We start from the raw sequence: 24,876 nt of genomic DNA, 5'->3' as shown, positions 1-24,876 counted from the left end.
AAACTTTTTTTTTTTCAATTGGAAAGGCAGAACTACAGAGATGAGATACAGAGAGAAAGTCTTCTATCCAAGAGTTCACTCTCCACGTGGCCGCAATGGCAGGAGCTGGACTGATCCGAAGGAGCCAGGAGCTTCTTCTGGGTCTCCCACACAGGGGCAGGGTCCCAAGGCTTTGGGCCATCCTCGACTGCCTTCCCAGGCCACAAGCAGGGAGCTGGATGGGAAATGGGGCCGCTGGGATATGAACCAACGTCCATACCGGATCCGGGCACTTGCAAGGCTAGGATTTTAACCACTAGGCTACCGCACTGGGCCCCAAAAACTTTAAAATCAAAAGCAAAAATAAAAAATCTATGTTTTACCAATTCTGGGCAGTAGACTCTATCCTGTGATTGTAATACACTTGATTGAGACACGCATCTATAACGTGATGTGATCCTTGTGCTTGGTGCTATTTAAAGGACGTAAAAAGATTCTGAAAATGGACTTAGAATACTGACTTTTACTATAAGCCAATTTTAACAAAAGGTTTACTGAATTACTATGTAAATTAATATATTCATAGCCTATACTGAGCATGTTAGAGGCTTAAAATGAGGAATAATAAGAGCAGGCACACATGGTGAGCTTACCATGTGAAAGTGTTTTACATACATTAGTTATTTCAATCTCACATTCTCATAACAACATCTCTAGTCCTTTATAATGAATTGGTGATACAGGGACAAAGACAGCTACTCAATAAAAATGAAATCTGTATAAATCTTGCTGTTTACTTGTTGGGGCGGAAGTGATTCTAGATGTGTGGTATGAGAAGACTGGGTCTGAGCTCGTTATCGGGGCAACAAAATCTTTCCTGAGAGGTGATGTTTGTGCTTTAACATACAGAGTAGTTAGGAATTCTCTGTGTGTGTTTTAAGACTTATTTTTTATTTTTATTTGAAAGGCAGATTTACAGAAAGAAGGAGAGACAGAAGATGAAAGAGAGAGATCTTTCATCTGCTTGTTCATTCCCCAATGGCTGCATCGCCCAGATCTGAGCCCGTCAAAAGCCAGGAGCCAGTGGCTTCTCTCTGAGCCTCCTCTGCTGGTGCAGGGACCAAGGACGTGGGCCAGTGTCTGCTGCTTTCCCAGGCCTGGGAGTGGAGCAGCTGGAACTAAAACAGCATCTGTATTCGGTGCCTGTGGAGCCACTGTGCTGGCCCTGTTGTTCTGTTTTTGACGCTGAGTATGTTCCAAAATCAAGCAACTCTCTGATACAAGTATTCTAGAAAGCCCTTCCTACTTTAGATACCAGCTGCAAGTGGGGTGCCCAGGCCACCTGCAATTCTGCCCAGCAGACTACAAATTTGGAGGTCAGCATTGACCATGCATTAGAGTGACTCACTGAGTGGCAACTTCTGTACTTACAGATTGGGGTTTCATTATAAGCACAATTCAGGAACAGCCAAAGGGCTAGACGGCCCTGGGAAGGGGGACAGTAGTAGCCTGTGAAGGTCTTCCATGTCCTCTCTGGATCAACCACTCTCCCAGTGCCTTGGTAGGTTCACCAACAGGGAGCTGGATGGGAAGTGGAGCTGCCGGGATTAGAACCGGGGCCCATATGGGATCCCGGCACATATGGGATCCTGGTGCGTTCAAGGCGAGGACTTTAGCCGCTAGGCCACGGAAACCCAAAGTTTTAACTCTCCTTTCACATAGTTGGCTCTTCCAGAGACTAGCCTCCCTCCTGAAGCTGTGTACGGCTCCCCACTGTGAGCCATCATTAGTACACAGAGGCACCCATCACTCAGCCCTGGAAACCAGGGACACGGCTATTTAATTTTAACAGGCGTGGGGCTCACCTCTGTGGCAGCCTGGGTAACTTATACAGATCTTTTCCAGAACCTATGGGAGGGAGCACTGTCTGTTAACATGCCCAACTTCCATTTTTTTTTTTTTTTTAATCTATTGCACCCTCCGCTCTGAGGGCTTGCTTGTGCCGTCTGCTCCACAGGACATTTTAAGGCACCTTTGGCAGCCTGGCTGTGGCGCCTGGGGGTCTCCTAAGCTGGCAGCTCTTACTGGAAGTCTCCTCATTGAACCTGTGCAAGATTTTCTTGAAACTGTGTAGCAGCCTTAAACTCCGCCTTTCCAAGCGGCCTTTCCTCTGGTTCTCCTGGGTATCAGGTGTTAAGCCTGCTCTTGTTCTTCAGGCTTTCCCCGCCTACTCCTGCCCCCTCTCCTTTTAGCCTTCACAATCATGTCTCGGAGGCATCTCTTGCATTCCGCCCTCATCTATACGGCTCCTTCTTGGAGCACCCAAACTGGCACGATCTCGGAGACACACTCTCCCCAACCATTGCAGTGTAGATCCTTTATTCTCATGTCTGTTGTTGGCACACTCTCTATGGGCGTTGGGGGCGCTCCCATATTTGTACTTCTCCCCTTGTGGTCCAGCGTTCCTTAACCCAGCTCCAGTGCTTCTAACCAGTTTGTTGTACTTAGGAGAACAAAATATCCTTTGTAATGAGCGCATTTCATCTTCTCCCCCCACCCCCATAACCCATAGGGAGATTAAGGGATGCCTCGGTAAGAGCCCTTATTGATAGGCAATTCCCAATTTGTAAACTCCTTAAGGAGCATTGTGCCTGATTTTGTGAGGTTTCTTGCAAGTGAAGTATGGGATATGATGATACAATCATTCAGTGTAGCTTCAATTTTAATAACCGTCACTAATGTTTATGCTGAAGCTTAGGAGTATTTCTTATGTCTAAGACAGAAATTTTTGTGAACTTTCTTTTAAAGCTTATTATTATGTTTTATTTATTTGAAAAGATGACAGAGAAACGTGAATATTTCTCCCATCCTCTAGCTCACGCACCAATGCCTGTGACAGGTGAGGCTGGGTTAGCTTATAGCCAGGAACTAGTAACTCAGTCCAGATCCCCCAGCTAGGTGGGAGAGACTCATAGAGTTCAGACATCCCAGGCTGTGTGTGCATTAACAGTAAGCTGTAATTGGATGAGGAGTCAGGATTTTGATGTGAGGTGTGGTTTTATGGAGGGGGTCTTGACCACTGTGCTCACCGCCCACCCTTAAGGCCGACTCTCTCAAGTCATCATTGACTTAGAAAATTTACATTGAAACTAGCCATATAAAATAGCCTTACATTAAGTATAAGGTTTTATAGAGTCATTACGATCTGGAAGGACTTCTTTCACTATTTCTATGCATTGTAATGTTCCAGTTTTCAATGCCCTCTACGCATATGATGGCAAGAAGGTAAGTTTCCGGTTTACAGGTGCTAAAGGGCGTTGAGTGCATCAGGCCTTCCTCCTCCCTGGGGATGGAACACTCAGTATGCTTGCAGTCATGATCGGTGTTATGAACTAGTAATGCATCGGAAGGAGATGATCTGTGATTGATTCTAATGAATATTCTCTTTGATGGCACAATATACGTGGCTCAACTAGCGGTTCATTTAACTCAATCCCTAAGCAAGGTTCATTAGTATTCAGAAAGTTTTCAAAGTAAATACTTTTAATGAAGTGGCAAGACCCAGTGAGCTTGGTAGGTATATCAATGATGACCAGACTCTAATGCTGAACTAGCAGGTGGAGCTCTGCCTATCTGACTTTTTTTTTTAAGATTTATTTATTTTTATTGGAAAGGTAGATATACAGAGAGAAGGAAAGACAGAGAGGAAGATCTCTCATCCAAGGTTCACTACCCAAGTGGCTGCAATGGCTGAAGCTGAGCCAATCTGAAGCCAGTAGCCAGGAGCCTCTTCCTTGTCTCCCACATGGATGCAGGGTCCCAAGGCTTTGGGCCGTTCTTGACTGCTTTCCCAGGCCACAAACAGGGAGCTGGATGGGAAGTGGGGGCTGCCAGGATTAGAACCGGTGCGCATATGGGATCCTGGTGCGTGCAAGGTGAGGACTTTAGCTGCTAGGCCATCGTGCCAGGCCCTTGACTTGTTTTTGAAATGAGCAATGTAGCAAAGCATTGGGAGACTGTACTAGGACAAAGAAAATTAGTTGTGATGTGAAGTAGTTAAACGGGGAGTCCCTAAGAAGACTCAGACCAAAGTAACAGTCACTAGCCGTTACAGGAGCAGCGCTAGAACCTGGCTCTGTTACTGAAGTCGGGATCCTGGACATGACACGGAGCTGGGAGAGCGAATCGTGGGGCAGCTCGTTCGTGTCCTTTCAGCTGTCTTACATTCTTATCAAGAAAAGAGCTGTTGAGTAAGTTGAAGAAAATGTAATAAACAGTAATGTAAATTACTTTATTTATAGCTTTAGGGAAGAAAGGATTTTTTTTCCTTAACCATTCATTTTGAGAATCCTATAATAGGAGTCAAACAAGGAGAGAACCAGAGAACCTATACGTTTATCTAGTATAAGTTTTCATGTGACATGAGAACCTTCAAAAGAAGACCAAAGGAACAAGGAAAACTGTGTGTTTCTAATTAGGTTTGGTAAAGACCTAATTCGGTAGGTTTGGTAGAAGTGTAATCGGTCAATAGGACCTATGATCTGGAGAACCCCGGTAAGGCCTCTTGGATTCTGCTTTGCATCTCTGGGTCTTCATTCTTTTCCTCTGGGCATAGGAAAGATGCCTCTGAAATGAAGCTCACATATGATCTAGTCCAATTTTGCTTTATTTTTTATTTTTTTAATTTTTTAATTTACAAGAGATCTTCCATCTCTTGGCAGCCATTGAAGTGAGCCACGCTGAACCCAGGAGCCCAGACCCCAATTTGGATCTCCCCTGTGGGTGGAAGGGAGTCACACTTGAGCCATGAGCTGCTGCCTCCCAGGGAGCTGGATGCTAAGTGGGCGAGCCAGCGCTCATCCAGGCACTCTGGTACGGGATGTAGGTATTGCAAGCTAATCGTTGCCAACCACCCACACCAGCATCTGATTTACTTTCAGAGAACTCTTTTTTTTTGTTGTTTGTTTCTTTAGCAGGTAAATTAATAGGGGAAGGTCACAGTGAGCTTCTTCAGTTCTCTCCAAAGCCAAGGTGCTAATGTTTTCCAGTTGTGTGTCCTGAAGCCCATTGCAGCTTTAAAAATGTTTTGCAGAGCAAAGTCCTTTGCAAGAGCCAAGTTTCTGTGGGGATCTACTTTTCTCTGCTGCTTTTCCAAAATGACAGAGGGCTTGGTGACCTTCTGTTAGAACAGCTTTCTTGTTCAATGTCACTGTTTCTGGGCAACCTTAGCAACATAATGACTTCGGGTAATTTTTCACATCTCTGAACATGACCTGCAGGGAGCAATTATTTTTGGCAGCATGATCAAGTATACATTTGAGCATATATGAGGGTATATGTAACTGAAGAAAAATTTCACAAGACCATTCTCACTCTTACTATGTGTGATAGTCTCTGACATGTTCTATTTTTGTTCACTAAAAATGAATCCAATGAGTTGATTTCATAACCCATTAGTGGCTTACCACCTACAGTTTGAAAAGCACAGTTCTATGCATGCAAAGCGGTTGTTAGAGTGGATGGAAAGAAAAGACATTTAAGTTTGATTGAATCAAGTGTACCTTCCCGTTTGTTCAGGAGGGTAGAAATTATGTTCTTCTTTAGTATGCCTTTGCAGTTCGCCAAGTCTTGGGGAGCAAATGTTTTTGTTCAAATACAGTATCATCAAAAATGAATGGACATTTCTCAAAATGGCTCTGACAACTGAAACAGCGAAACAATAAATCAACAGGATGATGAAAGCTTGAAAACACATCATACCTACAATGTTCAGCAGAAGCATAGCAAAAATAAGAAAAAAATGTCACTTTGTTCAATTACACAGTAAGGTTCCCTGCTTCAAAGTCGCTCAAGTGCTGTAGGTTATGCATATTGTTATGGTTAATTGCATCTATTCAGAATACGGTTGACTCCAAAACAAAAGCTTCAGGGGAAAAATAATCAAAAGAAGAAGACAGCATGGAAATGGTCTGTTCTATATCAAGGAACAGGCCCGTTATGGCTCCTTTGTTCAGCAATGTTTGTAATCAGGCCCCAGCACCCCGAAACATGGAGACTTAAAAGGCCAATCCATGGAAACCATGTCTTAAAGTAAAGACATACAACCTCATGAAAACTCAGGGGCTGCTATTGCTCAGTGTTTATTTTCCTGTGCTGTTGGGAAAGCTCCTTCATCTTGTAAGAAAACACGAGACCCTGCTCTAAGAACTCTATTCTCTTTCAAATAAAATCAGTCTTTAAAAATTAAAGAAATCTTTATACTGTTTCCTCCTTTAAAAATCTTATTAACATCTCCCCCCGTGGGAAGAGTAAATGAATATCTAATTGTTAAGAAACTGCAAGCATTTCATACCATGTGAAATGTGAAGGTTTTCTGTAATGCCACAGCTTAGAAATAAACACTTCAAAGAGCTTAGCAGCAAGCATTTTATTTGTAAAGGTCTGGGTTAACTCCTTTGACTCTTCGTGCCAAATAGAAAACGCTACAGCCCTTGAAATGTTCACTGGTTTGCACTACTGACAGAGGGCTGTATAGGTAGGAGTGGGTATTGTCGCTTTTTATTCGTTCTTTTAAAATATGATTACTTTCTGTCCTGTAAGAAGATGCTGTTTCATATTGGCTTATTATTTAGTCATATAGGAAACAACTCTTGCTCTCATGTATAATCTTAGATAACACAGGGGAACTTTGAAATATTCGTGGGAGAACGAGAATTAAAATATTATGCTCTTGCAAAAAAAAGTTTTAAAATCCATGCATTGAGTTTCCATAATCTGTATTTTTCATGAACCATTTGAAGATTCCTCATATCTACTTATGCAAGACTTTCCCCTAAAATCTTCAGCCTAATCAAACCATGACGAGAGAATCCTTGCCTAAATCTAGACTGTGAGTCGTTGTGTAGAACAGTTTACTTGTACTCTTAAAAATAGCAGTCAAGTGGGCCTGGTGCAGTAGCTTACTGGCTGAAGTCCTCATCTTGCACACACTGGGATTCTCTTGGGGCACAGGTTCTTTCTCTGGTGTCCCCGCTTCCCATTCAGCTCCCTGCTAGTGGGCCGGGAAAGCATCCTACCTAACGGGTCTTGCTGCTGATGAGGTTGTGCAGGGCAACCACAGATGCGGTGACTCCTAGGACAGCGCCACCATCTGGCTGGTGGTCTCCAGGTAAAAGGCAAGCTGCTGTGGGCAGGTGTTAAGCAGCAGGTTGAACACGGGTCTGTGGCTGGGAGAGGATGGGGAGGTTGAGCAACGGTAGCTCGCCTGTGGCTGCTTTCTCCTCATAGCCTCTGACGTCCAGCAGCCTGGAATTTAGGCTCTGGAATCCACGGACTTGGTTTGTGACTCGCTGGGAAGGAGTACGCACTGTAGTGTCTTTGCTATCTCATAGCAAGTGTTCCACTCCTACTTTGGGAAATATTAGTTTTTTTTTTCCCCATAATATTCATTTTCCATGAAGACCCCTTCTATACATGGATTTCAAGTTTTCTTCCAAAGTTTTGATTCCTCTTTCTGTGAATTTTCGTAAGTATGCCTCTATATGTTGAACAGATTGAGTGGAAATTCATTTAAGGAAAACTGTAATCGTGACTTTTAAGTGATGGGATGTAAGTGATTTTTAAATGGTTTGAAAGAGATTTTCTAAATTTTCTTTTCATAGGAAAACGCTTCTTCCAGAATTTGAAGGAAGCAATAAAAAGAATTCTTTCAAAAAATGTTTTAGTTTTCTGTTTATAGGTAACCCTGAGGTTAATGCTTAGGGTGTGTGGACATAATCAGCTCTAGGCTTATTAGGAATATAAAGGAGGGGGTCCAGCACGGTAGCCTAGTGGCTAAAGTCCTCCTTTTTCAGGCACCAGGATCTCATATGGGCACTGGTTCTATTTCTGGCTGCTCCACTTCCCATCCAGCTTCCTGCTTATGGCCTGGAAAGCAGTAGAGAATGCCCAAAGCCTTGGTGTTAGGTTTTAAAAACGCACTTATAGTTTCTAAAGTTCTTACCTTGCTACACGCAGCTAATTCCCACAGCCAGGTCCTCTGTTCACGTTTTCTTACCGCAAGCCAAAATCCCAGCTCCGATGAGGTATTGTTTCCGACAGGGTAGGAACGGGAGCGGGGCAAGAGGGGGAACGGGAAGGGAAACATCTGCCATGGTGGCAGGACAAGATGGAGGAGGACGGGGGAGAGCGAAGTAAGAAAGGGAAGAGAGCGCGGGAAGGAGAGAGGGGCTGTGGGACTGTGTGCTGAGTCCAGGCAGGTGGGTGGGGACTAGGGGGAGAGGCTGCGAGACATTGGGCGGCGGGATTCTCAGGTGAGAGGTGAGGTTACAGTTCATTGGTGGATAACCGGAGAAGCGCGAATCTCGCAAGCAGTGGGGAGGGGAAGCAGGAAGCAGGAAGCTGGGCTGAGTCCGAGATGGGATGTTGGCCTCCTCACACTTGGTACCGACTGCATGAATCTCTGCTGCTCCCCCTAAGGTATGCATTAGCAGGAAGCTGGAGTCCGAAGCCGGAGGTTGGTATCCAAGGCAGCCACTGTTCACTCCTGAAGCAGCCACAACGGACGGAGCTGTGCCAGTTTGAAGCCAGGAGCCTCCTCCGTGTCTCCCACGCGGGGACAGGGTCTCAAGGCTTTGTTTGGACCATCCTCGACTCTTTTCCCAGGCCGCTGGAAGGGAGCTGGATGGGAAGCAGGGCGCTGTGATTAGAACTGGTGCCCACATGGGACGCTGACGCGGTTAAGGCGAGGACTTTAGCTGCTAGGCTACCGAGCAGGGCTCTCATTAAGTCATTCTTAAACAGAGAGTTAATTCTATATATTCTGTTGTTAGGAAAGACAGTTCTCACTGTACCGCTTTTTCACACATTTTGTTGGCTGTGACAAGAGTTGATACTTGTCAGCTGTCTTTAGCTTGGTCTCCTCAGGGTTGTTTTCTCCAGCTGGGAACCTTGAGAGATGAGGTATACTCACTCCAGGATGAAGAATTACCTATTAATATTCTGTAAATATGGTGGACTATCCAAGCTGTGTTTCTGAGCTATGTAGGCGACATTCGTTGTGTTGCTTCAAGAAGACTGTTGGCCAAAGGGAACACGTGTAAATAAGTCGATGCTCGTGCTGTGGCCTGGGTAATCATTTCCTTTGCCCCTGACCCAGGAATCCCATATCTTCTGCCAGTATCGGTGAAACCATAGCTGGCTACCTTATTAGCTTGTAAGTAGAGTCCAATTGGATTCCAGACTGACTCCTCCCAAAATAGGAATCCCGTATCATTTTGTTAACCGAGAAAAAAACCTTTAGAAATTTTGTAGGTATGAATATTTTACCAGTTTCCATCTCTATTCTATTGACCTCTTAAAGATGCCGAGTTTATAATACTGTATTTCATGTGTATCCTTGGTGTTTTTGGTGTGAATTCTTCTTACTTTCTTTTCCACAGCTTTCATTATTTATGTATGTTGAAGAAATACAACATCTTAGACTCATCTCCGTGTAGATCATGTAACAAAAACCAACGTGGAATTACACGATTGGAAACATATTCAGTGCCTTTGATTACTGAAAAACCTGCTTCCCCACCGTTTGTACATATCCAAGGATAAGATTTGTTGAGTTGTAAGCAAAAAAAAATCAATCTTTTTTTGTAGGGCAGTAGCCTTTACATGTCCACTATCCTGTGAGAAAATGATCAGTAATTGTCTCTTCTGCTTCTCCCTCCCTTTTTTTTGCTCACGACTAACCTCTCTTTTTCAATCAAACCAGTGTTGTCCCTAGTCAGAAATTTAAATTACATCTGGTACAGTCTTCACACACCAGGGGATGGATTTATATAATACTTTCAGCCAGCCAAGATTTTTTTTTATAACTTCAACATAGCATCTTTCCCATAGTGCTTATTGATGAGACAATAGAAAAGTTGTGCAGTTGTGTAACTCAAGAGGTTTCTCACAGAAGAAAAAGCATTTCTTAAATATCTCTTATTCTTTTATGATGCAGCGAAAACGTGCTGTGCGTTGTCTTGCGCTGTCCGTTCCTGTGTTCGCTCAGCGTGCGCTGTCGGCAAGGGAAAATCACCTCACAGACCCAAGCTTTTCACTAAACCTCAATGAGGTGATCAAAGGAGACTCATTTTCAAAAATATACATTTATTTCAGCAGCTTGCATGTTGCTTAATCAGAAAATGACCGGAATCCTAAAAATAGGCAGTTGGCTTGCTTCAATCAGCAGCTTTGAGAGCCTGGCTGTTGGGAAGGATGTCACGGAGGTTAAAAGAGAAAAGGCTTTTGCTGTGGGTGGAAACTAATTGGCTGCAAACATTAATAAATTATGCTCACTGTTCATGTCAAGGCAAAGCTGAGAGGGATGAATGCTTTTATCCATAAAGGCATCGCGCTCTGCCGCATGCTATGCAAAAAAATAGAAGTGTTATCCTGAAACATGAGCTTATCTTCCTAGGGCAAGAGAAATAGAAGCCAAATTATTTGGCAGTGTCTTTTTTGGGGGCGGGGGGAGATTGTAAAAAAAAATGTTTGAATATATATTTATTTATTTGAAAGGCAGAGTTACAAAGAGGAAGGGGTCAAGACAGAGCTTCCATCCAGTGCCTCACTCCCCCAGTGACTACAGTGGCCATGGCTGGGCCAGACGGAAGCCAGGAGCTTGGAGAATGTTCTAGATGGGTCACAGGGTTTTAGGGGCCCAAGCATGTGGACCATCTTCTGCTGCTTTCCCAGGTGCATTATCAGGGAACTGGATGGGAAGTAGAGCAGCTGGGACTCAAAGCTGCACCCACATGGGATGCTGGTATAGCAGGCAATTGCTTTACCTGATATGCCACATGCTGGCCTCATTTATAATGTTTTGGATTTGATATTTTCAGCTAATAAATCATGGAGAAGAAGCTTGCCAAGAAATTCTCTACCATTAATATTTATTACTGGGGCCATTTTTAGAGTTGTGCTAAAATGAGTTTGGTTAAAAACCTGTACTTTCAGGACTAAATGATATCTTCCCTCTTCTCATGTCCCTGTACTAAGTACCTTGCAACATATCGCTTAGACCATACATGAGCTGTGATCCAATTCCTAAAATTCCAGCATCCTGTTACTAGGCTTCAATTTAGATACTGTGGACTGGCCGATTGATTTTTCTTTGCAAATGTCTTCCAAAATTTCCATAACAGAGAACTGTGAACCTGGAAGCTACGCTTAGCAAAGTCCTGGCAAAGAAATACCTTTGCATTTCAAGATCCTATCCTTTGTGGGGTTGTTTTTTGTTTTTTTTTTTGAGATTTAAAAAAAACGTATTTTTATTTGATAGGCATATTATGGAGAGAAGGAGAGGCAGAGAGGGAAAGCTCTTCCATCTGCTAGTTCACTCCCCAAATGGCCTCAATGGCCAAAGCTGAGCTGATCCAAAGCCAGGATCTCCCACATGGATGCAGGTGCTAAGGCTTTGAGTCATCCTCTGCTGCTTTCCCAGATCACAAGCAGGGAGCTGGATGGGAAGTGGAGCAGCTGGCGCCTGAAGGTGGAGGATTAGCCTATTGAGTGTGACGCTGGCTTCAAGATCCTATTCTTTAAGTGCCAATTTGGTATCTTTTCCCCTTGAATTATTCTTATATTTTTCTTAGTTTTTAGAAGATCTGTTTTTTATTATTTGAAAGGCAGAGTGACACAGAGAAGATCGAGACAGAATGATTTTTAGATCTGCTGGTTTACTCCCCAAATGGCCGCATCCACTAAGACTGGATCAGACTGAAGCTCTGTATCCAGCATGGTTAGAGACACTTGAGGTGTCACGTGCTACTTCCTAAGCACATTATGCAAGTGTAGGGTAGGAAGCGGGGTAGCTGCGATTGAACTTGGCACTCCCATGCTGGGTGTGGAGCCCCATGTGGAGGCTGGCCTCGCCAGACCACAATACCGGTCCCTTTCGCCTTATTGTGATTGCTATTTGAAAGGCAGAGAAGAGGATGGGACACGGGGGTGGGGAGAGAAGGAGGTTCAGAGAGAGAGAGGGAGAAGGAGACAAAGAGATTTTCCATCCATTCCTTCATTCTTCAAATTCTTGCAACAGCTAGAGCTGGGCCGGGTTAAGCCAGGAACTTGGAAATCAATCCTGCGGGTGGCAGAGAGACAGGCTACTTGATGCATCTCCGCTCCCTCTCAGAGTAGCAGGCACTCCAGTACGGGACCCAGGCGTCCTAAGCTAAACGCTGTGTCAAATGCTTAGCCCCTTTATGCAACCTGCCTACTGTTCACATTCCTTTGTGAATCTCTTCTGCCTTGACTCTGCCTATAACATCCTCCTTTATCCCTTGTTGGGATATCCTTGTGGTATGCTCTGCTAGTTTAAAAAAAATTTTTTTTTCTAATTTCAGTATGAATTATGGTGATAGTGGTGTCTATTTAAAAAAAAATTTCTTTACTCTCAATTATTCCCTAACATGACAAAGTCCATAGTAGATGCTCAGTTAAGAATGCTTCCTTGTTTGAAAATCTATCGAGGGGCTAAAATTAAAAAACAGCCCAATGTTATGCTTTTTACATTGAGCTGAAAAGTTAGCTGCAGACTGCTAACTGGGCTTAGTCAATAATTCTAGACTTGAATCTCAGGCTTGTTGTTGAACTAGCCAGTGTTATGGTTTTTTTGTTTGTTTGTTTTTGCACATTTCTCAACCTCTGAGTTTTTATCAAAGATTAATTAATACCTAATTTTCATATTAGGTATGAATACCTAATACTGTATTAGGTAATAAATATCTAATTTCCATATTAACTAAGCTGGTTGTAAGAGCATTTTTGATGCAAGGCCATATGTAAAGGAAAGAGGCTGTTTGGCTCGTGGTGATTGGCTGTGAGTTACAACCAGCTTGGTACAAGAGTCTCCAGGGGCCTGTGACTGCCTCACAGCATGATAGAGAGTTACAAGGGAAATGAACGTGTGCAAAAGGCTCAGCATGTGGTTTGGCCTCACTTTATGATAAGCTGTTCTTGTGGTAACTCGTCTAGTCTCTATAGAGACCTAACCCAGTGGTGTGAGGTGTCCATTCATCCTGTCTGAGATAGATGTCTCGCTGACAGCAAGGCGTCTTACTGGCCCTCCATTTCTCAACACTGTTGCATTGCACACTAAAGCTCTATCTGAATGCTGTTGGGAACAAATCATATACAAACTCCAGCAGACAGCTTGCTTCATCCACAGAGGGGATTCTTACGATATCATACCTTGTTCAAGAATATCAGCATTAGGTCCGGTGGTGTGGCCTAGCAGCTAAAGTCCTCGCCTCGAATGCCCCGGGATCCCATATGGGCGCCGGTTCTAATCCCGGCAGCTCCACTTCCCATCCAGCTCCCTGCTTGTGGCCTGGGAAAGCAGTCGAGGACGGCCCAAGGCTTTGGGACCCTGCAGCCGCATGGGACACCTGGAAGAGGTTCCAGGTTCCCCCGGCTTTGGATCGGCGCAGAACTGGCCGTTGCGGCTCACTTGGGGAGCGAAACATCGGACGGAAGATCTTCCTCTCTGTCTCTCCTCCTCCAAAGTCAGTATATCTGACTTTGTAATAAAATAAATAAATCTTTTTAAAAAAAAAGAATATCAGCATCAGGGCGGGCATCTGAGGCTGTGGCTAAGATGCTGATTGGGACACCCATATTCCATTTTGGAGTGCCTAGGTTCAAGTCCTACGTCAGTTCCCAATTGCAGCTTCCTGTATTGCAGACCCTGCAGGGCGGCAGGTCATGGTCCGAGTAACTGGGTCCCTGTCACCCATATGGGAGACCTGGATTTGGCTGTGGGTGGCCTGGCCTGGCCTGGCTGTTGTGGGCATTTAATGAGTGAACTAGCTGATGGGAAATCTTTGTCTCTTTGCTTTTCAAATAAATAGAAATGAAAACATACACACACACACACACAGACACAACCAAAAGTAAGTTAATGAACCTTACAGTGGAGGAGCTGAATTAGAAATTTTTGTCTGCTGATGAACCTACCCAGTCCTGCAGGGGATTCTGATGAGAAAGGTTGAGAGCTACATACATGCAGAATAGTCACAAATTGCTAGCATGTTGAGAAGCTGTATACCAGAGCCTTAGTGGGCATTGACAAGTATATAGTAATATCGTGGTTGACACTGAAAAATCCATGTCTTCCATTCAGCTTTAAGGCTCTGTAGAATGGCTCGCCATTGCATCATATTCCAGTTTCCAGGCCCTACCCATGAAATTGCAGCACCCAAGCCCCTGTAAAGCGCTAGCAATTGAAGAGTGAAAAACCTTTCGGAGTGTGAACTAAGATATGTGCAGCAAACAAGGGGATTAATATCTAGTGGCAGTCTCCTAGCTTTGTGTTCATAACGTTTGTATGCATGCTAGGCTACCCCTGCAATGTCTGCTGATAAACGCTAGGTAATTGGACAGCCGGTAGTCCCATATGCATGCAGAAGTGATTGCACACCTGACGTCTACAAGTCTAAAATTAAAGTCTGGCTTGAAGCTGGCTGAAGGCTCTCAGGACAAGAATATGCTACGGAGCAAAAGGCTTCTGTTAATCGGCACTTTCGGTCTCTGCGCTTCAATCTGTACTAATTTGTGCTTTGAGATTGTACATTCCAGGTTGAAGAAAGGGATTTCTAAGAGTTTCTGGAGGCTTTTCTTAAAAAGAAAAAAATATATGGTTATAAGCTGGTTGTGTTTATCTGTAGCATTTCCCCTAAAACTGTACCTATGTTGATGCTGCAGTCTGTTGCTGTGCTGTAATTTTGCTTTATGGAGTATTCATACTCCTGTGGGACTTCACGCATCAGTAAGAGCTGCCACAGCACTGGCTGGGCTTGTGGCCTCATTTCAGGTCAGCAACTACTTTATGCCAGGCACTGTGCCACAAACAGACTACCTGTCAATCTAGCCCAGCTCATTCTGTGCCCAGATGAGTCAAAGCCTAATGGCTTGAGACTTTGGTCATTGGACTGCTTTGGTGCATTAGCAAGAGGAGGTGGCCTGTCTGCGTGCCTGAACAAAGAATGCACCCATGGTTTGTGCCTTCCCATGTGGGTCACAAGGAAAAGAATGTCAATTTACACGGGATTTACCCACCACACCGCCTACAGGAACAAAGAAGTCCTACAAGACCAGCGAAGCAGTGACCAACCACATCACTACTTTATGAAAGCACACTTCAAAAAGTTCATGGAAAATGAGGTTAAAAGATAATTTTGCTTTTGTGTTCCGGAACCTTGAAAAACATGCTACAAAGGGGTCTTCATCAAATAATTCTTGAAAAATTCATGTAATGAAAATAACTGACATGGACTTCAAAATATTTTGGCACCAAGATAAACTTAATCACATTTTCTGAGAACATATTGGGGTGCCCCTCTTTGTCCATATTCATTTGTCTTGTTTTGACAATTAGTTTGTAAGGTCCTGGAGACAGACCTGAGCCTTAAGAGTGTTACCTTCTGTAGTACCTGTCTGCCGGCTGGTCCTTGTTAGTTTTTCTTATGATAATCAGAAATTTTGTTTTTCTTTTCATTCTAGCACAGGTGCATACACCATGATACCACCAAATGAAAATCGGCGAAATCAGATAAAAAGGAGTATGTATATTTATTAATTTACCATTTAGAATACCTTTTTTTTTTGTTTACAGTTGGTGACATTTAGGCCTGAAGTGTTTTTATTTTCTGATTTATATAGATACACCTGTTTTCATCAGAGGCTTAAACTTTGCCAGTTTTAATGATGTCTTTAAAGTTACTCTGTGGTTAACACTTGTGAATCAGTTTCTCTTCTGTAGTAATAGAACTCCTGGTTCTTTTTCATTTCTGTGGGGGGCTGGGGCAGTTTCACGCACGTCTTGGCAACATACAGAGCTCGTCTCTGCAAAGTTGGACGGATTGTCGATGCCTTGATGAGTACTTTTGAAACAGACAAGTGAGATACCAAACAGATCGTGTCACGATTTGTATCTTTTTTGGTTTGTGCCATCCCTCTGCAATGTCATTTTCCTTTATGTTCTGCCAGCTCAACACTTGTAACACTCACAGTGTTTTTTGTAACACTCACAGTGTAGCCCCAGCTGTTTTGTTCACTTATTGGCAGTTTCCAGATGTTTTTATTTGTGTAGTTCTGTTTCAAGGAATACATTCGAATTTCCTTGAGGTCAGGAAGCACATCTTACTTAGTATATCCAGAATACGTTCAATTGAGACTCTGTAAATGCAGATGCCATCCCTGGGAGTTGGCATGTTGTCTTTTCGAGTAGGAAGGAGAGTGTAAGTTCATTTAGTTCACACAGATATTGGGAGCCTTGCTCAAACAATTCGAGCTAGGACTGAAGTCCCATGCTCTGTTTATTAGATCACTGATGGAAATGTGACTTTGTGACCAAGGATGGACAGAAGGGCACAGTAGGAGGGCAGCTGTCTAAGGTCCCCTCCCCCAAGCAGGAAGTACCTCTGTGGTACATCTGGATGAGTGCAGTGTGCCCCGGCCAGGCTTACATACACTGATCATGTCAATAGTACTGCGGGCATTTGGCCAGCAGAACCTCACAAGTTTTGACATCTTAAATATTTTGACTCCAATACTTAGCAGGAGTGGAAGCCTCAGTATGATGTAGATTTTGAGATGTTTCAGCATTTTTTCTTTTCACATGTGCATTATAATGGACATTTGAAACAATCAAATTTTAGGGGCATGAATGTCTCTCTGGCGCCCCCTGGTGTCACAAGTGAATACTCTGGAGTAGTGAGCCCCGCTCCCTGGGGAGTAGGTTCTGCCTCGGGTCCCCAGTGTCAGGACCCGGAGCAAGGTGCCCACCCACATGCAGACCTTTGTGCCTCACAGTTACAGTAAGCATGAGGATCACTTACAACAATATGGGTGTAATGATTCTCTGGGGGAAATGTTTGCCCCTGTGTGAAAAGTTCTTACTGGCACGAGTATTCCAATGTTCAGTATATTTTCCATTAGGAGGTCTTTCACATAAATTGATATAGGGTTTTAAGAATGCCAGAATTAAAAGAAAACCTGTATTTCTTTGTTTCAGTAGGAAAGCTAGTTATGCCAATTCTGGTAGAATGCCCTAGGCATAGGCCCAAGATGAACCTGAATGGATGGGGCTGGACCCTTGCTTGCCCGTGGCTCATTGATCTTTGATGGCAACTGTGTGCTCTGAAGGAACTCATCTGCTTGTCGGTTCTAATCATTGATGGTTTGACTTTTCTTACCTGGCTTAGTTGCTGAGCAAGAGCTGGCGAACCTGGAGAGGTGGAGAGAAGAGAACAGAGCTAAACCAGTGTACCTGGTGCCCACGCAGCTGGGTAAGCAAGCAGACTGGCTACCTGAATGGGGAAGGGCAGGGCCGCCAGGGAAATCCTGCTGGCACCTTGCATGTGTCTTTTTTTTTTTGAATGCCCATTGTTAAGTTGGTGGTTGTGCTGTGTGGGATGGAATTGAAAGCTGAAACATTGAATGTGCGTGTGTATTGTTTCTGGTTTCTGTGAGAAGCAAATGTCTGGTGCCGCCATTATGCAGGAATGAAGTGATGACGTAATTGCCCAAGAATTTAGAGCTCCTTAGGATGATCAACTCTGAAGAATGCTCACCTGGGCACTGCCTGTGCCCTGTCGCTGCACTGGGCAGGGGGAATGGAAAGGCTGTTCCAAGCAAGTTCCTCATGCCAGTTAAATGCTAATGGGGTAAAAAAAGGAATGGAAAGTCCATTTCAAAAGCAAGATGAGAGTAAGCTAGGGACCCAGAGTGAGTGCAAAGGAAAAGTCACCTGGCGTCATCCACACAGGGGGAATTTGGAGCACAGGGACAGGTGCCCTCTGCTGAGCTGTCTGGCCTGTGTGGGCCCACGTCTGGATCACTCAGAGGCAAAGCCACCTGATGGGAGGCGTTTATGCCCTTCATTCTCTTTGCTCTTCTGGAAGATTTAAACACCACGCACACTTCTTGTGTGAATATGGGTATGGCTTGAGTTGGGGACCACCAACTCCTGATGTTTTCAGTGAAGCTCTTGTTTTTCCAAGATAGAGTTCACGATCAGCTAATGTGGAAATCATTTCATGAGTGAAAGTAGCTGTTTCGTCACCATCAGCCCACATTTCATGATAAGGATTCATCTCAAGTGTCAGCTCTCTGATAATCAAGCCTGACTTGCAAGGCACAGTGAGAAAGTCAGTCCTTCTTAGTTGTCCGTCCCCCCAACACTTCAAGCTGCCTGTGCACCTTGCACTGTGGATGAAGTGAGAATTAGGTTGCATTAGTATTCTCAAAGAATAAAGTTACTCAACTGCTTCAGCAGCAAAGGATCTCACTTCAGTGTGAATGTTCAGTCACAGGTACCAGTCAGAACTTTGTGAATGGGGGGCCCAGCAGCATGGCCTAGCGGCTTGAGTCCTCGCCTTGAACACACCAGGATCCCATACGGGCGCCGGTTCTAATCCCGGCAGCTCCACTTCCCATCCAGCTCCCTGCTTGTGGCCTGGGAAAGAAGTAGAGGACAGCCCAAAGCTTTGGGACCCTGCACCCGCGTGGGAGACCTGGAGGAGGTTCCTGGTTCCCGGCATCGGATCGGCGCAGCACCGGCCGTTGTGGCTCACTTGGGGAGTGAGTCAATCTTCCTCTCTGTCTCTCCTCCTCTATGTATATCTGACTTTGTAATAAAAAATAAATAAAATCTTAAAAAAAAAAAGAACTCTGTGAGTGGAAACTGAGGTGAGCCCCTGCTCCAGCCTAGGCCTGTTTCTGGGAGGCAGCCAGCCGGTGGAAGGGCTGTGTGGCTGAATCTTTTTTTTTTTATAATTTTTTTAGAGATTTATTTATTTTTTATTGGAAAGTTAGATATTCAAAAAGGAGGAGAGACAGAGAGGAAGATCTTCCGTCTGATGGTTCACTCCCCAAGTGGCTGCAATGGCCGGAGCTGTGCCAATCTGAAGCCAGGAGCCAGGAGCTTCTTCTGGATCTCCCACTTTGATGCAGGGTTCCAAGGCTTTGGGCCGTCCTCAACCACCCTCCCAGGCCACAGCAGGGAGCTGGATGGGAAGCGGGGCCGCTGGGATTAGAACCAGCGCCCACATGGGATCCTGTTGCATTCAAGGCTAGAACTTTAACTGCTAGGCTACCATGCTGGATCTTTTTTTTTTTAAATTTGTTTTTCTTCAATTGAGTTGCATGTTCCTAGAAGGACACCTCCTGGGTCAAAGGGGAAAGGAGAGATGAGAGGTAAGGCTCTGTACTGTGCTGAGCCCTAGGGCTGCCACTAGTTTTCCTTCCCAGGTGTCCCTATGCTGCTCAGCATCCCTTCCTGTCACGCCTCTCTCACCTGGTCTTCCTGCTAGAGATGTCAAGCCATCCTGCTAACAATAGATGCTGCCTTCACTGTTGGCTTTGATAGGTCCACACTGTTCTCTGAGTAGCCCTGCTGAGACAGTCCCTTCAAGATGGCTGCAGATGGAGGTTCTTTCTTATCAGGTTGGAAGCAAGGGCAACCCCTGGGTATACTTTCTTCCCTAAACTCTGGGACCTAGGCCCTTTGCATTGCAACTGCTGCTTCTTGGGAACCCAGCAGAGCAGCTGATTAGTAAAAGCTCTGGGTCTTGAACACTCACTTTTCTTAGCATGGGTCTGTAGGACACTGTTTATCTTAGGGATGCAGATGAAGGTCTCCACTCAGTTTTCCTTAAGCCTCCCTTACCTTGATGTGAAGATTTCTCCTCCAGGGACAGGGGAGATGGAATTCAGAATTCAGAAAGACATTCTTCCTCAGTGTTTCACCTCTCTTTGACCAATCCAACCCTGTTTCGTAGGTTGAAGGTAGTCTCTAAGCTGGGTTTCAGGTACCTTCTGGAGGATTCTGTTTAGTACTCAGGCATCTCACTTTAGAATCTGGAGCAGTTTACACAGCTGTTTGTCTTGGGGCGTTGGCAGAAAATAATTAGGAATCTCATGTCAGCTTTCTGTCATATGAAGTTTGCAGGAATGCACAGGTATGGGCAGTGGGGACAGCACAAGGTAGAAGATTCTGGAATGTATTAAGCTTAGAGATAGATTTTAAACAAAATCTGAAATGCTGAGACATCTGGCTGTCTCTTTGCTTTCTAATTCTCAATGCTTCCCCATTTCTATATCCTTTAAAATATTGGCGTGTTTGTAGAAGGTACTTGAATGGGGCTGTGACATTAGATAAAAGGCTTCTAACAGTCCTCCTGATTTCTCTGTGTCCTTACTCCCCATGACAGTGACTCAAATGCCAAACCCAAGTGGGCCATATATAGCTTTTGTAACTCAGAAGAAAAGTCCCAGTGGTATCTTTAGCACTTCAACTACAAAAACTACAGTGAGCACACATTGTTTTAATGCTTCTTCTGTGAGAGTAAATCTTCTGAAAACTGACATTTGGAGTGACCAATGCGCCCGAGAATTATTTCAAAGGAGCCTTTATGATACCTGTCCTCACCTGGCATAAACGCTGAAAAAGCCCTTAGTGGCAGCTCTCACCTTGTCAAACTGTTAAGGGTTTCTGGATCAAAATGATTTCAGGATTTTAAGGAAAGCAAGCAAATCATCTAGCATCCACATTTTTCTCTGGAGCACCCAGAGAAGGAACAATAACTATGAAGCATTGATAATCAGATACTCACTGGAATATTTCCATTGTGTTTTTAAAACCTTGGTTATAAAGTCTTACCTAGTGGCAAGACCCTGGAGGATTTTCTGAGCTTGAATATTTGTACACAAAAAACACAATAGAGTGAGGAGATATAAGGTGATTGAAACATCATTGGTCATCATGTTGATCAAGTTGCATGAAGAGTGATACTCAAGTGGAAAGGATGTTCTAGAATTTCCAGAACAGACACTCCTATTGTTCAGTATAATGCTTCAAGTTGATCTAAGTAAACATTTCAGTACCTACAAATGGGTTGGACGTTTGGCTTAGTGGCTAAGATGCTATCTGAGAGGCCCGTGTCTCAGTTGGGACTGTCTGGGTTGGCTGGCTGGCTCTGCTTGCTGACTGAAGCTTCGTATAAGTGCAGGCTCTGGGGAGGAAGTGGGGATGGCTCATGGAATTGGTTCCCTGCCACTCAGGTGGGACCTGGCTGGAACTCCTGGCTGCTGACTCCCGACCTTGCCGCTGTGACCATTTGGGAGAGGGAACCAGTGGCTCGGGGTGCTCTCCCCGGCCTCCTCTGAAGCAAACCTAAAAGTGGTTCATGGCAGAAATACCTTTGTTGGGTTGCCCTGACCTCCAGGAATGTGACTTGTCTTTCTGAACCGCTCCATTTCTCCTTTATGCAACTACCAGTGTTTAGATTCTTATTAAGGGAACTAGGCGTGTGTTCTTCCCAGGAATGTAGAAATGGTGAAGGAACTCATCTCATTATTTCTTAAGGGCTGACATGTTCACTTTTTGCTCGTGTGTTTCCTTCCTTAGGCGGGAGCCAAGGTGAGAAGGAAGTCAGGCAGAGGCAGCAGCTCCAACTAATGCAATCCAAATACCAGCTCAAGGTCAGCCTCCCTTTCTTTTTGTTTAAATTCAGCCTGGAATTTGAGTGCCAGCATTTCGAAGGACCTGTGAAGTAACACAATAGCATTACTGAAAGCCTAACACCTTAAACCAGGTGCAAAAGCACCTGTCAAAAGCAAAGAAATCAGGAAGGGAGCAGAAAAATGCCTAGAATTTTTATCCAAACCATATATGTATCAGTCAGTTTGATGAAGGGGATTTTACAATGAATATAGATCCAAGTCTGATATAGTTTGAATGATTTGGTTCCAAGAATTTTCGGATTGGTTTGCCTCATGCCCGTCGTGGAAGTGGAACAGAAGAGATTCACAATATTCAGTGTTTTTTTTTTTTTATACTGAATAGTACAAGTTTTATAATCTGGAAAAGTTATTTTATTCTTCTCCTATTCCCTTCGGAGAGAGAAACTGAGAAAGACAGACAGGCAGACAGCCAGATGGACAGACCACGGAAGCTACGGAAAGATTACAAAATTGATAGGCAGGAGACAGTCTGACCGTTCTGCATGATCTGGGCAGCTCCACAGAACAACCTGCAATCACAGTGAGCTATAGCAGAGACAATACTGTCATTTACCTTTCATTATAATTTTGTGTGTCAGAAGTTCAGGCTGAAAAATGTAACTGCTTTTTTATCCTCTATAATCTCCACGCAATTTAGCTGAAAAGAGAAGAATCTGCAAGAATCAGGAAGGAGGCAGAAGAAGCTGAACTCCAAAAAATGAAGGCAGTTCAGAGAGAGAAGGTAAGAGGTGGGGCTGACCCAGGCCACCTTCACTACGTGCGACATACCAGACTCTCGTCTAGACACTGTGCTCCACTTGACTCATTGAATCCTCACAGCATGGGTGATCCTCATTACCCAATGAGTAATTGAGGAAAGTGACTCAAGAGTGTAGACAGTTAGCCCAACACTGCGGCTAGGGAGTGGACTGGCCCTGGAGCTTGAGTTCTCAGTCACCACACCATGTCACTCCTTGGGGGACTGACCCAAGCAGTAGCTGTGCATTTGGCTGGAAGGCAAACAGTGAGTATATGGCCATACCTGTAGTCAAACATGCACCTCCCCAGAGTAAGTGTGTTATAGGCAAACGTGCCTCCTTTCTGATAGCTTAAAACACGTGGATTTGTACCTGAGGATAAGTGATATGATCTACTCTAAAAAGCCTGAAAACTAAAAAAAAAAAGTGATGTTTTGATTTTGATACTCCTTCTGGGACTTGGGAAAATTTTTTTTCTTAAAAACACTTGTCTGTGGGTCCAGCATAATGGCTAATTCCTTACCTTGTAAGTACCAGGGTTCCATATGGTGCAGGCTCATGTCCTGGCTGCTCTGCTTCCCCTCTAGCTCCCTACTTACAGCCTAGAAAAACAGAGGATGATTCAAAGCCTTGGGACCTTCACCTGCATTGGAGATCTGGAAGAAGTGCCCGGCCCCTGGCTTTGGGTCAGCTCAACTCCAGTCATCACAGCCGTTTAGATAGTGAACCAGAGGATAGAAGGTCCTTTTTCCCTGTCTCTCCTTCTCTCTATAAATCTGATCTGCCTTTCCAATAAAATTAAATAAATCTTTAGAGAACAAAATGCTTGTATGCTAGAGGATGAAGAAGACTGGGTTGTTCTTGGCCCATGCCTGTTCTCCACAAAGTCCAGATCTGCGGTTGGTGTCAAATGCTGCTTGTGTAGGGATGTGTGTTTGACTCACAATGCATGTGGCAGACAGAGGTCAAGGAGATACAACTCTGATTCCTGCTGTCCTTCCTTCCTGCCTTAACATCCTTCATTCCGTTCTCTTTGCTTTTAAAGAATAAGTGGTGTTCAAAATTAAAGCCTGCTTATTAAGCAACGGATATTTTTGTAACAGTCAAGAGTTAATAAAGCCACAAGCATGACGCGTGAGAGCGGGGAGTCTCCCCTGCCTCTGGAGCGCTCCCTCCTGGCCCTTGGCCAGAAGAGGGTTGTTCTTTCCCGGGAGGTGTCTCTTGTATTGTCTGATCAGGGGCAAGTCTCGAACCCTCCCTGAACTGTCCTGCTCCCCAGACCGAGAACATCCTCTTACTGCAGAGACAGAGGGTCAAGGGGTGGAGATAAATACACACTGGCACAGGAGGGGCTGTATTAAAACACTGTAGCTACAAGATTATAACACTTGGTTTGCAAAATTTGCTTCAGCTATTTTGATCAGAGATTGTACTTTCCCTGGAAAGGTTTTTTTTTTTTTATAATAACTTTTCAATCTGCCTGTCTTCCTCTTGTGCTTTTCCATCCTCCAGTCATGTTTTCTTGATCTGACTCTTTTTCCTATTCTTAAAAGGAAATTTTGCACATTGGTTTTGTGATGTTAAAGGAAATGCTATAATCTGGATGGGCACATTTAGGCTAGAACAAAGAAAATCATGAAGTCATCACCAAGAACTGCAGTAAGAGTTATTTATTTATTTATGTTTCTTTAGCAGAGATTCCAACTCAGTGCTGGAGTGAGATAGAGAGAGCACTCTCCTGTTTGCTAGTCATTCCCCACATGCTTGCAGCCAGTCTCCTGGATCATGCTGCAGCCAAGAGCCAGGAAAAAACCCTAGGTTTCCCCTGTGGGTGGTTAGGGACTCAACTGCCTGAGCCACCGCCTGCTGCATCCCAGGGTGTGGCTTTAACAGTGAGCTGCAGTCAGGAGCGGAGCTGAGACTTGACCCCAAACCTCAAATTCAGGTCCTCTGATTATGAGCTTGTGGTGTTCCAAATGGTGTTTAGCTGCCAGGCCAAACACCTGTTCAGTTGCTGAAACATTACTGTGTTGCCAGCTCTTATCCTACACGTTCCTCTTTAGTTTTTACTGATATCCACTTTTGGCTGATATATGGGGCTTTCATAGTTCATTAATACAGTCTATCATAAATGTTAGCAGCTAGAACTGTCTTCTTGACATTGGGTAAAAACAGCGTGCCTCCCATTCCAAGTTATACTGGAACACTAGACATTGAGCAGTCATCAAATATAGACGTAGTAGTGTGGTTGTTCTTTCTAACCTGATACCTTTAATGATTACTGTGTATTTTATGGGAAAGGAAGAAATGGAGAGAGAGCTGGTCTACTGACTGTTTCTTTTAAAGGTGTGGCCTTTGAGCCAGCAGCACTGGCATAGCCTGGGAGTTTGTAGAAGTACAGTTTCTTAGGCTCTTCCTTAGATCAATGGGATCAGCATCTGTACTCCAGCAAGCTCCCTGGGTGATGAGTACACATTACAAACTTTGGAGAGCATCAGTCTTAACAACCTTGCAAAAGAAAGAGCCACTCTCCAGACCCCACCCTCCCACAAATTCCATTTCTGATTCTGCCAGGTCTGCACTGCCACCAGGACTC

At 44.3% G+C, this 24,876-nt stretch overlaps 1 protein-coding gene across 2 annotated transcripts in view; it reads left to right on the top strand.

Moving 5' to 3' along the window:
- The window catches only part of EPSTI1 (epithelial stromal interaction 1), a 111,946-nt gene that overhangs the window by 3,810 nt on the left and 83,260 nt on the right, over positions 1-24,876 (top strand). For both annotated transcript variants that reach the window (XM_058670698.1, XM_058670697.1), the window contains exons 2-5: positions 15,520-15,578; positions 17,223-17,306; positions 21,428-21,501; positions 22,181-22,264. In XM_058670698.1, coding sequence (XP_058526681.1) covers positions 15,520-15,578; positions 17,223-17,306; positions 21,428-21,501; positions 22,181-22,264 — 301 coding nt within the window. The remainder of the gene's footprint in view (positions 1-15,519; positions 15,579-17,222; positions 17,307-21,427; positions 21,502-22,180; positions 22,265-24,876) is intronic.

The sequence above is a fragment of the Ochotona princeps genome, chromosome 12, assembly GCF_030435755.1.
Source record: "Ochotona princeps isolate mOchPri1 chromosome 12, mOchPri1.hap1, whole genome shotgun sequence".
In the NCBI taxonomy this organism is placed as follows: Eukaryota; Metazoa; Chordata; class Mammalia; order Lagomorpha; family Ochotonidae; genus Ochotona; species Ochotona princeps.
The sequence above is the reverse complement of the archived record's forward strand: the minus strand, read 5'-3'. Positions and strand labels throughout refer to the sequence as shown.